At 41.5% G+C, this 14,566-nt stretch overlaps 1 protein-coding gene across 4 annotated transcripts in view; it reads right to left on the bottom strand.

The window, feature by feature from the left end:
• Positions 1-91: 91 nt before the first annotated feature.
• LOC106674049 overlaps positions 92-14,566 on the bottom strand; it is a 33,282-nt gene continuing 18,807 nt past the window's right edge. Inside the window, exons 2-14 of one of the 4 annotated variants that reach the window (XM_024229104.1) lie at positions 11,359-11,480; positions 5,441-5,551; positions 5,175-5,388; positions 4,779-4,978; positions 4,275-4,381; positions 4,142-4,223; positions 3,758-4,092; positions 3,604-3,706; positions 3,387-3,550; positions 1,194-1,292; positions 760-1,131; positions 554-679; positions 92-503 (exon numbers count right to left, since the gene is read on the bottom strand). In XM_024229104.1, coding sequence (XP_024084872.1) covers positions 267-503; positions 554-679; positions 760-1,131; positions 1,194-1,292; positions 3,387-3,550; positions 3,604-3,706; positions 3,758-4,092; positions 4,142-4,223; positions 4,275-4,381; positions 4,779-4,978; positions 5,175-5,388; positions 5,441-5,551; positions 11,359-11,480 — 2,272 coding nt within the window. In that variant the 3' untranslated portion in view covers positions 92-266. Of the gene's footprint in view, positions 504-553; positions 680-759; positions 1,132-1,193; positions 1,293-3,386; positions 3,551-3,603; positions 3,707-3,757; positions 4,093-4,141; positions 4,382-4,778; positions 4,979-5,174; positions 5,389-5,440; positions 5,552-11,358; positions 11,481-14,566 lie in introns of all 4 variants that reach the window. The other 3 variants (XM_014406490.2, XM_024229105.1, XM_024229106.1) reach the window with 3 other exon arrangements.

The following is a 14,566-nucleotide window of genomic DNA, read 5'->3' as shown; positions in this document are numbered from 1 at the left end:
CATCCTAATGTGATAAAAAGTAAATAAAGTAAGCTGAAGGTCAAAACAGTAAGAATAGGCAGCTCAAAATGATTCCTCATCACACAGACTTCAAAAAGAAAATTTTTATGCTTTATTAGTAAAACTTTTATGGTCTTTAATTTTATTTTTACAATACAGGCAAAAATTCAGTTGATAATAAACAATGTGCCCATAAACAACAATCTGCGGATAAACTTTAAAAATGGATAAAGTACTTTTCCTTAAGTCTTCCAAACATTTCTCAATTAAGCAAGGTTTTCTACTTCTTCTAACTGTCCGCAGTCAGATTCACTTCCCTCCTCTTCCACGTCAGCGAAGACTTTAGTCAGTGTTTCTACGACTGCCATGTCGTGTTTGTTTATAGCATCTCTTTCTGGATGAGGGAGCCGAGCCGAAATCTGCTCCCAGGCGAAGTGAGGGTCGATGCCCAGTGGGATGTTGAGAAGAGCGTCCCAATCCGGGGTCCAAATCCCTTGAAGGACCTGGAACACACGTTTTAGGCTAATGTTATCGGTAATTCAGTTGGCCATACCTCATCGAAAGCATGCTGTCCGATGTGAAACATAGTGAAAAGAAGAGTGTTAGAATTAGGATGGGGAATCTCTTGTTTCAGCGCTGTCAAAATCCAATTCTCCTTTGTTAGATACTCAAAAAGTACCTAAACTTACAAAAAAGTACTTAAGTACTAAAGCAGACTGTATAAACAATACTTCTTAAATTAATATGTATCAAAAAGACCTTGAGTGAAAGTCTTCCGGTTTTAGTCAGCAAGAGCTGGCTCACTTGAAGTTCACAGAGTTGGTGTGAGTACTCCAGATCGTGACTCGGCCTGGGTAGATTGTTAAGGCAGCTTGCCTTTCCTACTAAATCGACCAAGTCCTCCTCGATGAGATGGCAGATAGATTCGGCCAGTGGGGTGTCAATAACTCGACTGTAGAGACTGGCGAATAGGAGTTGAAGAAGAACGAGGCCACCGATTGGGGAACAGTCAGCCGGCAGTATCCCCTGGAGCAGGTCGGTTGTCAGGGTGATGCCGGGAGGAAGACAGTCAACCGACTGTGCCAGGAGTGCTATTGACAAAGCAAGCAATTGCTCAGTGGTCGCTTTCTCCTGAATTCAATAATCCGTTATTAAATTCAACATCACAAATTTGATTTAAAATAAACTCTTACTGAAATTGCTTTGTTTATTATGCCAATAATAGGGTCTAAAAAGTCCATGAGTGGGGCAGTCAGTGCTTCCAGCCAGCCTGGCCTCTTTTGATTCCAGACCTAATGAAAACAAAAATTATCAATTATAATCTGTATATCTTGTAATTTTTTATATGTTAGCGTGAAAAGGGTTTTGCTAATTAAAAGCAGCCTAATGCACTCAACTATCAATTAGGATGCTAAACTGCTTCTGCAATATTATGTCTACCATCATTTTTATTCCTAACCTCAACTCCACCCAGGGAACACTAGTGTACGTAGAACCACTAGACTACAGGCTGTTTCCTTCGAGACCTATCAACTCCATGCCTCGCATTCCTTGGAACCGGTCAATCTTGACGTGCCATTGTCTGAATCATAGTCAGGTCACAGCTTAGGAAAGTAAAGTGCAACACCTGCTATTGTATTACAATGAGTTAGAGTTAGGCAACATGTTTTGCTGGAGGAGATTTTCAAGTCATATCCCTTGCATATCTGGTTGAGAGTGTAAAGAGCACGTTCAATATCATCTTCTGTTCTTGCTATACCTGATCATTCATAGCAAAAAGTGTATTTGCTCCATTTGAATGTAGGAGCATGCCAGGAGTTGTTAGGACGCTGCACTCTTATCTAAGGATCAGGGATCTGCCCATTACACCAACACATATTGGGAAGCTCCGGAAAACCCGCAGAGCTCCAGCTGCTTTTCTATTTTTAATTTGATTCATTGCGTCTTCTATCTTGCTTGAATCAATTATGATGCCATGGTATAGCTCAGAGCTATCAGTTATCGTATACAGTCCTTTACTTATATATATTATATGGATGGCAGTGATTGAGGAACTGAAAATTTATTAGATAATAGAAAGAAACCATCCAACTAACATCCAGAATTTTTGTCAGAACATAAGTCAAGAATAATAGACATATTTAATTGGCTGGTTTTTTGGTAGACCTACAAGGGCCGATGTTATGGATGGAGCTGATGATCATAGTCTGTTGACTTATGTTGATGAGCTTGATGTTAATACAGCAGGAGTCGATAGCAAGCGAATAAACAGCTGGCAGCCACTCAGACGTTGAGAGTGTGAATGACAATGCTGCAAGTACTCTTGTTGCTGAAGCTAGTGCTGATGGTTGGCTAGTTCCATTAGGTGTGGCCTGTCTGAAATAACTAATGTTGAGCCCCTACTTATATACAGAACTTCTGAATATCATTGGCTGCAGCATGGAATGCGAGACCATTGTTGAGTCAGTGATAACACCTAGTGGATAACTTGTTAACCACAGTCACCTTATTGTGTTTAGAGGAGAAGTTGGAATCGACTAGTGTAGTTGAGCCAGATGATGAGGTAGCATTGGTAGCGACTGAAGAGCCAAGTCGGCTTTGGGAGTGTGAAGGATGAGTGCTGTTGAGAGTACTCATGATGCTGTAGCTAGAGTTTGGGGCTTGCTCCATTAATGACGGTTGAGATCTTGCCAAATCAGTTTTAAGCAGGTTGTATGTATAAACAGGGGTAAAGCATGGAAAGCTATTACCATTGTCAGCATGACGATGCCTAGTGGAAACTTTAGTTAACAGGAAGTCACCACAAATCAGAGGAAAATCTATATTTTGAACTAATAGTTAAAAAGAAAGCAAATGGAAAGATAAAACAAAAACCTGTAGTTATTGGGCATGAAGAGGCTTACTGATGACCCTCGGATCCAACAACCTTCTTATAAGCCGAACTAGCCGGTGAAAGATGTGCATATGAAATTAATAACAAATATCTCAAGCGTGCAACAATTATAACACTGTCAGGTAGCCAGGCAGCTCTGAAGACAAGATCAACTAAAATCTAGTCTGGAATTGCCACATACACTAAAAAACTGGATCTATTGATAGCCTGACGCTAGGGTCTCAGGTAATGAGGGAATTTTAGGCAACGAGGCAGAAGATATCTTAGGAAAAAGCGCTAAATAAATATTGCGATATTTTTTCTTGAAGTCTGGGGGGTGATAACTTAGTCCGCTTATCGTTGCTTCTTTGTGGGTTCAGGGTTTCCTAAGCTAAAAATAAATTAGTTTGTTGTGCCAGTTTGATTTGGCAGTGATTCCAGAAGCAAAGTTAAGCGAAACCATAGAATATATGACGAGACCAGATGAACGAAAACGGCTATGTTTTAAATGTACTTGTGTTTTGTCTAGACAGTCGGCCCAAGATGTGTCCATCCTTTCCAGCAGGTGGATCAGCGTGTTTCGAATATCTTTCTCGCAGCCGACGGATACGACCACATGCACGACAGCCTGCTCAACACTGCTCAAAGGCAAATAGCAATCACCGTTGCACATAAATCCTGTAACGTGTACACTGATTAATCGTATCACATCTGGTTCTTTGTTCTATTACCTGTGCATTTCGGCTCTCCTTCGTTTGTTCCGACGAAGCAGGAGTGGCTGAAAACGTGTTTCATCAGCCTGAACGCCACCCAGCAATTTCTCATCATGACTAACTACAAATATAATATTATATATGCACTAAACAGAACGTTCGGTTGACATACTTTGAGAAGAAGTGGCCAAGACATGTTTGGCTGAAATTTGAGTATGTTGAGTTCGAGGAGGATGGCGGAGCTTGGAGTGAGTTCGAACACGGACTTCGTGCCGTAGTCGATATCATCGGTAACGAAAGCGAACCACGGCGAGACGTCGCCTTTAGGCACTTGCTTGAAACACTCGACTTTTTCCAAGCCTCGAAAGAAGATCTTATGCAGGGTGGAGAGCGGGGCGCCTCGGAAGAGCAGGCAGGTCAGGAGGATATGACACTTGTCGTGGAGGTGCTGGACCACCTGTGAGACCGTCTTCTCGCCCGTCAGCTCTTTGGCGCAGCTACACAGCGCTGAGAACAGACTTTATAATACAGTTATGACAAGTGATGAACCACGAACCTGGAAGAAGGTCTGCCACGCATCTCAGGATGTTGCAAATATCGTTCGCGATCAACGGAAGCCTAGCCATGCTTGTCTCAGCCTGGAAAATACATCGGGTGAATCGACCGAATATGCATTTTTTAAACTTTACCTGGCAGTATCGGGCGGTGAATATAGTCAAAGATTCACTAAGCATCCCTGCAAAGACTCGTTGGGCCGTTTTGGGCGGGAGGGTGCTCCAGAGGTCCTGCCTGGTCCCTATACATTTCCAAATATGTCTGCAGCTAATTAAAATTTAAGAGTATACCTTCCTTATAAGAAAAAAAAGCTACGAGAGATCTTATTTTTGACAGATATTTTATTGTAAGAATGATACCATCTGTAATTTCCTCCTGCACCTTGGGCGAACCTGTTGTTTGGTCTTTTCCGGTCATTTTGGTCTGCCTATCCTGATGTTTTGGCTTCTCACCATCTTTAGTGTTACGCATATATGATCCAGAGGAAACTCCATTAAATTTTTTAACAGTAAAGATCGATAGACCAAAATGATGGAAAATAACCGAACTACACTGCTGAAAAAGTTCATTCCATTCCTCTCGAATTTGATGATTTGTTTATTTTCAGCTATCCTTCTGTGCCCATTGTGACAAATTACCTTGCATATAGAGCCACCACATCTGCACTACGAAGGAACCCCTTTCCGACTCGAAGAAAGCGTGTTTCGCCTCCCAGTTGAGACAATCGGCATCCTGAAGGACGTAAAGGGACGTGAGCCGACAATGCAGATCCAAGACCCTCTCAGCAAGTGCTTCCTTCATGCCCTGGTACTCTTTAAGGCAGTTCGCGAATGTCATCCTTGCAAAACAATTAGTTAAATTTGATCTTCGATTATCAGCATCGAGAGTTAATTGTGCAAGAGGACAAAGAAAGCAAAATATTTGCTAATTTTACAACGTTTCATATATTACAAGTGGAATATTTCATGTGTTTGCATTTTCAAGCAGGGTGCCTGTCCGATGTTAACAAGTTGTGATTTTAGTTGCTTAAATACCCCTCGGGTAGCTTCTTAGCGTGGTTGTAAACCCAAAGAGCGTTAGCCACCAGGGCAGCAGCGCCCAGAGTCGAGGTGAGCACTTGGAGATCCGCGTGGTCGAGGGCTTCCTGGCTGAGGTTATGAAGATGGGACATGAGCTGGTTGCAGCAGGAGGTGACCGTCGAAACGAACTCTTCCGGGTTACCGCCAGCCACGGCTTCCCCTTCTAGCCCTGGAATTTTCCACATGAATTGAAGTAACTTATGATTAATCAAGGGACTAACCGTGGATTAGACCGGAGGGCACTCCGAAGACGGATATGTACTGTTGCTCCCACCAGGTTACCATTTTCACCGAAGCGAAAGAAGCGTGGTGAGGGAAATCCAATGCTCCTCCTGATAATATAAACTTATTACATTTTTTTTACATTGCGTGAGGTACAATAAGGTACATGTGTTATTGGATGGTATATGGCATCAGATCGAGTAGAGATCTATTCAGTGTTAGCATATGTATGATTGTACGTGAGAATTAGAGTCCGATTGATGGGAAAATAGAACGATGAGTTTCTAAAGATTCTATGGATTTGTAATTAAATGGTCTGAATTCTGCGGAGTTTGGAAGTTTTGGCTGAAACCCATAGTTCTATATCGTATTTCAGTATAATACATATTACAAATCTTATTATTGAGGAAGAGTTATCTGTTATCTAGTAGTCTTTTAGGCAAACTGTATCGTCTACAGGCCTAAGGTAACGAATGACGTTTTTGGGATGTAGAGGTATGAGGTTAAAATTGATTGGCGGTAGAAGGCCTTGTTGTAGAATTTTGTGGCGTTAAGTTTGATTTGCCATTTTTTTTACCATTGCTCAGTTTAGGTGTCTCCTTGAAAGGTTAGAGGAGTTCGGGGATAGAATGACCGTGTCATCAACGTATGTTTGTGTAATGAGAAGGGATATCAACATGCATACTGAGAGATACCCGCGTCTGCTTTGTACAAAGAGAATGAGATGATCCGACCCATACGCTTTTGGTAGCCTATAAACGCCGATAGTCGGTGTAGTGGCCAGTTGTAGTTACCGTTACCGCCACTACCACTTATGGAATGTTCTCGCCCTCCACTCTGCAGCCAATCAGAGTAGAGCCCTTCCAAATATAAGCAAGCGCACTGCCCCACTGAAATCAAACTCGTCAGCCCGACGAGGTCTCATCCATCACTAATGGTCAACGAGACCAGACTGGTCGACACGACACTTGTACCTCAAGACTCGTCGACACGTCGAGCTCTCACAAATCATTAATGGAACACCGTTGACGTCAGCAAGGGTACTCGCAGCATTAGCCTGATTCTCGCCTCCTAAACACAGCCGACTTGGCTATAAACGCCAACTGCTTCCCTTCGTCTAATACCTGCACTCCAGTACCTTCGGCCTCTGCGGAGTCAACCGACTCACGGCCCCCTGACCTCGGTCACAGACCACCACCAACGGCACTACGCACACGGTCTCGGCCTCAATCCATCGTCTTGACGCTACAAAACAACACCGGGCCTTTTCAGGGCCACAAAACTCCCAGTCACTAAAGTCGGAATACGTGGATTAATGTCGATGTATGTTGATGCAGCGGGAAAAGGTAGCAAGCAAAAGGACAGCCACGTTTTATGTTGAGAGTGCGAGAAACAATGCTGTGCGAATCCTTGCTGCTGTAGCTAGTGCTGATGGTTTGCTCAATTAGTATCAGTTGAGTCCTTGTCGACGACTTTAAAATTAGCAGGTTGAGCCCCTGCTTATATACAGAGGCAAACTTGGCTGTAGTATAACCATTGTTGACATAGTGGAGACATCTAGTGGATAACTTGTTAACCAAAGGTGGCCACCACTAAATTATCTCTTGGCAAGGTAGTACTTGGGGATGAGTTAGTGTGAAAAGGGTGGTAACATATTAACTTTCAGAGCGAACTCAGATCCCAGACTTAAAAGCCTGTTCGACAACGTGAAAGACCCTTTGTGCAGCATTTCTTCTTCTCAAGGGAAGATGGGATGATGTCCTCAAAACGATGTTACTGTCGAACTGAATGGTGGGTGATGCCTGAATCCAAATTGATAGTCAAGGGTTATTCTAGAAGATTCAAGGATGAGGATGCTTGCTTACAGAAGAGTTTAGCTTACAAATATGCTTATTATTAATTAATTTAAGGTTTCAGAAAGTTATGATTTTTCCTTCTTGAAGGTGGGATAATAGGTCATCTCAAAAAAACCACAACCAGTTTTTATCCACAACGTTTCAGAAAGGTGTAAATAAAGAATGTGATGAATGTTGGTTCCTAAGTTAAGCATTTTGTTCATTGTGTTAGTACGCTTATTTTAATAGTTTGTCTAGGTGGGCCTAGTGGCTTATTTATGGCTCAATTTGAATACTATAAACATAGAACTGCATTGAATAATCATGAAATTACTGCCTCAACTCTCTTAATATGACTGACTGCTGGTACAGTCTGTTCTTATAATCCTGATTTATCTAGGAGCGGCTTTGGGTTGCGAACTTTGAAACTAGACCTCGGAAAGCCTGGATACTGGATTCTTGGTAACTATTATCTGGAATGGCGAGACCTCACCCCGTGAACCTTGGATGAAGTGGTTTACGAGGACGTAGACCTCGGGTGCTGTGCGATATTATCAATGTTAAAAGATCAAGGACATCAATAATGAAAACTCATAAGGATCCTTCAATGGGGTCAAATCTTATGGTTGTGGTGGTTTGGTATATGGTACCATTGGTTATGCTGATGCCCTTTAGTATATGAAAGGGCAAATTTGATCAAACTGTTTCATCTCAAATATTCTCAGATTGGAAAAAAGCTTGTCTGTATCAACCCCAGCAAACCCACACTAGTACTATTCACAAAGAGAAGGAAGCATAATGTAAAAGCACTTTTTCTACAAAATTGAAATATAGGTTTTCTCAAGGTCGAAGTACCTAGATTGTAAAACTCATCTGGAAAAGGATAAATCCATCTAAAATGAAACAGGAAGTGGAGGCAGGGCAAGCGCAAATTTTGACCAAGCAAAACCTCTAGATGTAACGCCAAATTGTCCGACTGAGATCTACGCAACAGAACTCTACGCACAAGAAAAATAACCGGGAGGGGAAACTAAAGTTTTAGAAGAAACATTACGTTTAGTTTAAAGAACAATACATAATGTAATGATTTTTTATAAACCTTTTATCATCATAATTATAATAATATCGAACCAGAAGGTTAGTCATCTGACAGCTGAGTTTAAAATAGGTTTAATTCATTCTTCACGTCCTTGCTTCGTTTCTTTAAGAACAATTGCCCACGGTTCTTAAATGCCGACTCTTTCTGCTCATGGACCACTTTTTACGACATTAACAACAGTGGTTTATTTTCTTTTAGAACAAAATGCAGTTGTGATATTCAAAAGATTTTTTTTATCGTCATTAAGGTAATCGTTTATTCGGTAATCACCTTCCAGGGAAAGATTTTTTCCACGGACTGTTTTTGTGAGAGAGGCGTTTTATTGTCCTAAGGGACTCCTTCAGATGGCGACGATAACATTCGACCTGAGACCAACAGCGGAAACAAACGGACCAATTTCATGTCCCAACTTTGATGAGGATTTTTAAATTTCTTCCACAGCGATCTATATAGAAGGAAACCCTACTATAACCATATCGTGGAAAGTGAACTTTTTCCTATAAGCATATCATTTTTGGTGTAACGATATGTCTGAACCGTAATCGGGTTAATGCTTCATATTTACAAAAAGTGGACGGCGATGCCTCTGGTTCCTCGGCATGTTTCTGTCTCTGCTTTGCCTAACTTCTTCAGGTGGTAGAGAAGTGGGCAGCGGCCGGTTTAAGACCTACATTTTTTTTCAAAACCTGGCTGCTGAGAGAGAAAGATAGAGAAAGCGAGAGAGAGAGAGAGAGAGAGAGAGAGAGAGAGAGAGAGAGAGAGAGAGNGATAGAGAAAGAGAGAGAGAGAGAGAGAGAGAGAGAGAGAGAGAGAGAGAGAGCAGTTCCATCGCCTTCCTTTTTGAAAGATTTATAGATCTCTCAGCTTGCCTCATATCTGGTGGTATTGTTCATTGCTTCAGTTTCTCCAGTTCCAACAAGCACACACTCCGTTGCACCTAGTTGTCCTGACACATGGGTGAGAACGCTGCCCTGTTTTTGAGTTGTCTTGAAAGTTGTCTTCCATGGATCTCATGGAAAATTGATGGGATTGGTTCAAAGGGTTTGCTAGAGGGGTATAATTCAGCTTTTTTACCCCTTCACCTACTCCCGGTTCCAATTTCGTAAAACTGGAGGCTACCTTTCTTCCAAAGGTTTTGTATCTATGACCGCCAAGGGTCTGTCAAAGTTGAGTTTTTCATTTTGTCAGGTACTGCTATAGCTCTTATTTATATTAATTATGGCCAGAATTTTGTTGTTGCTCCTTTTTAGAACCTGCATTATTCCTTCAGGAGCCTGTTGGCCCTCTCAAAAGCCAACTGCTGGACATAAACAGGTAAGGGTGAAATGTCGAGGGCGAGTTACATTGCTCTAATGGGGTTGGTACGCATTGTCCTTGTTATACTAATACAAGCAAGTTTTTGTAGAGTTTGTATTTTGCTCTGTCTCTCCTTAATCAAGAGTGGTACAATGTGGTTAAGGCTCGGGGCCCAGAAAGGTGTACCTCGTGTCTTCATCCACGTCCCTTTCTCACTCCAGGTTCCTTCATTGTTTCTTGTGACCCCTCCCAACCCTTGGTTACAAGGGGGGGGTGACCGGGCGCAAGTTAATCGTGCAGCCCTGAGGGCTTGGCAACCTCTATAAAGCACATGCTGTACTCGTGTCGGCCTCTGGTCGGCATGGGCGGCGGTTGCCTTATCAGAGGCACACGAGAGTTAGGGCACCAGATCCTGTCTGCGCAGACGGGGGAGAGTGCATAGCCATCTGTACTACGGGGTAACAGAAATGTTCCAGGTTCAGCCCCTGTTACAATGGGAATGGACTCGTAGTTGGCCGTGGGTACTTACAGAAGAGGCAGTCTTCTATCTGTGACCTTCGCACAAAACTTGCGCATGACCATCGTTATATACCCGGTCTCACGGGATACAGCGGATCGTACGGCAGCGTATGATTGAGGACGTTATGATTATGGTGAAAAATGAGTAGTGGCGGATGGGAACGGGTAGTGAATCGGATGCTCCTACTCGAGTATGCTTTGCACATAGGTGTAGGCTGAGCACGATTGGAGGTTTTACCGTAGGCGGTCTCCTCTAGGGGGTGGTTAGCAATTCCACTTTAAACAAAACCGCGGCAGGAACGGATCCGGTAGTTTCTACGGTAGGGAAGCCCAACTACTTTGGGAGGTAGAGTGGCCTTCTCAACCTAGGGTGTGCGCGGAAGACCAGGCTGCTGTATTTCGGCTTAGGTAGCCTTATGCGCACGGCATACGGTCTGATGCTTAATGCAGACCCGACCATTCGGAACGGGCAAGCGGGGAGCGAGGTTGTCTTGGCCCTTCGGGTCTGAGCTGCCTCTAAACCAATGCTGCTGCAGTAACACCATTCTGTCGTATGTGGAGGTGCGTCAGCTCTCATCTTAAGAAACAAAACGTCCGATCAGGCCGAATAGGCTAGGTGCGGACGTTAAAGATCCTCATTGTTCTTTTAAGGACGACTGAGTATATGGGAAAGCATGTCTCTCCCTCAGTGTTTTTGACCACAGTATCATTGATCCATATGTGACCAGTGGTCCGATCATTGTGTTTCTCCAGTTCTTGCCGCATAATCCTGGTCAATGCTTTGTAGAGCCTTTGCAGAATGTTGCTTATGTGTTTTCTCTTTGTAGAAAATTAAGTCTTCATTTTTTATAAGGGGAGCTTTAGATTTAGCTTCCTTCTTCTTGTAAAAGGAAGGAGATATGCTTTCTTAAGATAGTACTCTCTATTCTTAGGATTACTTTACGCAGTTTAAACCCATTTTCTCACATCATCTTTCCTCAATATTTACGGCGTTTTCCGTCTGATTTGACAGAGGGGCATCGAATTTTCATTTTATGATTGTTACTGGATCATGTGCGTAACATATGCTATGTATGCCATGATGAGTTCTGTTTAAATCTGTATTCTTTTAAAATATAATACAACGAAGAAACTGATAAAATTCGATTTGATTCTTTTTGCGTTTCACCTGCGATTCCGCTGCAAATCGCTTCCTGAAGAACGCTTTGGTTCTGCTCGTAGTACGCGCTGTCCCTCTGAAGTAAGATGCTGACTCTGTCGAGCAAATTCCCTTCTTCCATGACCTCCATCCTGAAACACAAATATTCTTTATGATTTTAATTAATTACACTTTTTATCTAAGGTCTTGGTATGATCTATCGATCCACTCGGACATCAATTTCTCATCTCAACCAACAACCTTTTGAATTTTTCCTCTTTATGCTGATATGTTTTTGTTTATAATGAAAAAAAATCTAGTTTATTTGATTTCTGTCTTTCTAATAATTTAAATTCAGTGATGGTTCGGCTATTTGTATCTTCTGACAGACCAAACTTGCCATCATTCAGACTAAAATGACCGGAAACGACTATGCATCGTCAACTCGTAGTGCCCATTGCGAAATCTCACAACAGTCCGTCAATCCGACCAAAAACGTTCACATTCCCTTAAAGCGTATTTAAGGAAGCGTAAATAAGATCGGTAAATGAAAAAGGAAAGAGCCACTGGAAGCCCACACACCCGAATTTTCTCCCGGCTATTGTTTGAAACTGCTGGCCCGTAAAGAAATAAACGAGGCAATCAGTTGACGCCCTTTTAAGAGCCCACGGACCCTCCCAGGATTGATCTTCATCGTCAAATAAGGGAAATCAAGCTACAAACAACTGGGACATTTTACAACAGACAAAAATAAATTTTTTGAATATAAGACATAAGAAAAACCTTTAAGAGTGATACTATTTATGAAAGATCGTAACTATTGATCATATGGTCCCACAAACCTGAAACGATACGAGCATGTACAGAATTTTATGTACTTTATGACATAAAAACTCATATCACTTAATAGAGTTAGTTTGTAATAAAAAGACATTGTTGGACTTCTACTTTCAATCTTATTCTTTTGAATGCCAAATCGACAATTTTTTGGCAGTTTAAAGCTTAAGGCATAAGTTTAAAGCTTGGTTTTCCCCTTTATTAAAGGAGCTGTTCGTTAGCAATTGTGCCAGTTTAATGCCATCGACAATGTAAAAATTATACTCACCAAAGCAGCGAACCTAGGACACTTCCTTGTGGAACTCCGGTCAGATGTTTTAAACTTTTTAATCGAGTACGAATATATTTCCCGAAGGCCACATCTCACGAGCAAACTTTTGTAATTATTTGATGTCTCAATCGTTGATTTCAGTTTGGATAGGAAGTCTGAGTTGTTAGAAAAATGGTCCAAGTGGAAATTAGACGTTTGAAGATGGTCTATATATAACAATCGTCTAATTTTAAGAAATTAAAACTGTAAGGTTCTAGATTAAGTATCTCAGAAATGTAGTTTTTACCGGCATGTTGCATCTATCAGCCAAAACATTTTTTTTTTGTTATGATAGGACAAAAAATACTAGATATGTGTCTGATTGTTTCTGTCAATTCATTTCTAGGAGCCAAGTTCTTTTTAAAATATGTTTTTCTGCCTTTGATATGCATGTTATTAATATAAGGTTATTATGTATGAGTAGATTTTATTTCAATTAATTAAGGTTTTTAGTTGAGATAAAAAAGTCAGTGTCACGAGCGGGATTCGAACCCACGACCTTCGGCTAGATACCACTTGAGCTATCGTGACTTCGATCCACTCGAACACTAACTTCCCATCTCAACCCCACCTTTTGAATTTTCCCTCCTGTTTGCCATTTTTCAAATGTCGTCTTATTGGAAGTAGATTTTTTTAAACTTATTATTTGGAGTAAAGTAGACAAAAAAATTGTTTTGACAAACCAATTTAAATTCGTTTAAGTACGTAGTAAGTGTAAAATCATTAAATACGAATTTTGATCTATAAAAAATAGACATTTTTGGTTGAATTCATTGGGTCCAAAAATTTTTCTCGTTCATATACCACTTAAAAATGCTCAAATCCTCTGAAATTCATCCGAATTCAACGCTATTAGCAGAATATTTATTCTCTGTTGACTGTGAAACAATGATTAGATTTTATCCTATTTTAAGAGAAAAATAAATAAAAACTCCTGCAAAAGGTGGTTGTTGTCACGGTACATGGACACATGGGTCTGGAGGATAGTGAAAAGGCTGATGGAGGTGGTTAAGGACGGGAAATCCCAACTTCTGGACATTTGCACCGCGATCCGGCTCTGACGCTAAAAATGTATTAAAAACATGAATAAAATAAATGGCAGCATCGTGGGCCGAATTGGCAGAAAAGCCCTCTCGTTCAAGAGCATTGACGATGGGTGAACCTCGGATGATCTGACTAATAGAAGAGGATAAGACACGATCAAGCATAGGCCATGCAAGGTTGACACATCCTGGCATTGGCAAGAATTAGTGTAGAGAAATGTTGCTCGATGTTACCCACTTAATTGAAGGGTACCATTACTTGGCTCTATATAGAGAGCGTGTAGGAATGTCAACCGATATGAGAATTGGGCTTGAGTACTGGGACCATTATTCCGGAGAGAGTTGTTTTATTGCATATAATAGTGAGAGTGAATGTACTTATTAGCGTGAATTTGTACTTAAAAAGATCGATGGCGTAATATTGAATCACTCTACAGCCCTAATTGAATGAAAGGTGTGCAAATAAGGATTGTATTTATTTTCGAGTGGGTTTAGATTTAGGATATCATTGGGTGCTGACCTAGTCGTTGACAGCCCCTGGAGCCCAACATCGGCAGCTGGACGGATAAGACCGAGGTTTGAGCCTGATTGTCAACATCGGACTAGGTGATTCTAGAGACCTGCCGGTAATTTATTATAAAATACAAAAGCTGGATTTGCCGGTGGACTGCGAGAAGTGATAGGATCAACTCTGTGCACGTGTGTGCATGTGAACATGCGTCTGAAGAGATTTAAAGTTGTAGGGTTTATGGGGGGGGGGAGAAAAATGCAGTTCTTTTCTCCTTTGCGAACCAAATAGGTCTGTTGTGCAACCACCTACAGATTATAGCCATACCTTGGAATATCCGCTATTCTTTATAAAACCGAGCACTTTCCTTGGTGCCTCTTCCGGATCCTTGGGTGCACCGTAAACGGACTAACGCTTTACATTCACAAAAAATATGTGTCGATGTCTCTAGTTGCCCATCTTCTTCAGATGATAGTTAAAATGGCACTCGCTGGTGTAGAGGCATATAATTTTTATCAAATCCTGCCTGCTGAGAGAGAG

Source organism: Cimex lectularius, unplaced genomic scaffold, assembly GCF_000648675.2.
Source record: "Cimex lectularius strain Harlan isolate CLEC.00 unplaced genomic scaffold, Clec_2.1 scaffold176, whole genome shotgun sequence".
NCBI classification, from domain to species: domain Eukaryota; kingdom Metazoa; phylum Arthropoda; class Insecta; order Hemiptera; family Cimicidae; genus Cimex; species Cimex lectularius.
The sequence above is the reverse complement of the archived record's forward strand: the minus strand, read 5'-3'. Positions and strand labels throughout refer to the sequence as shown.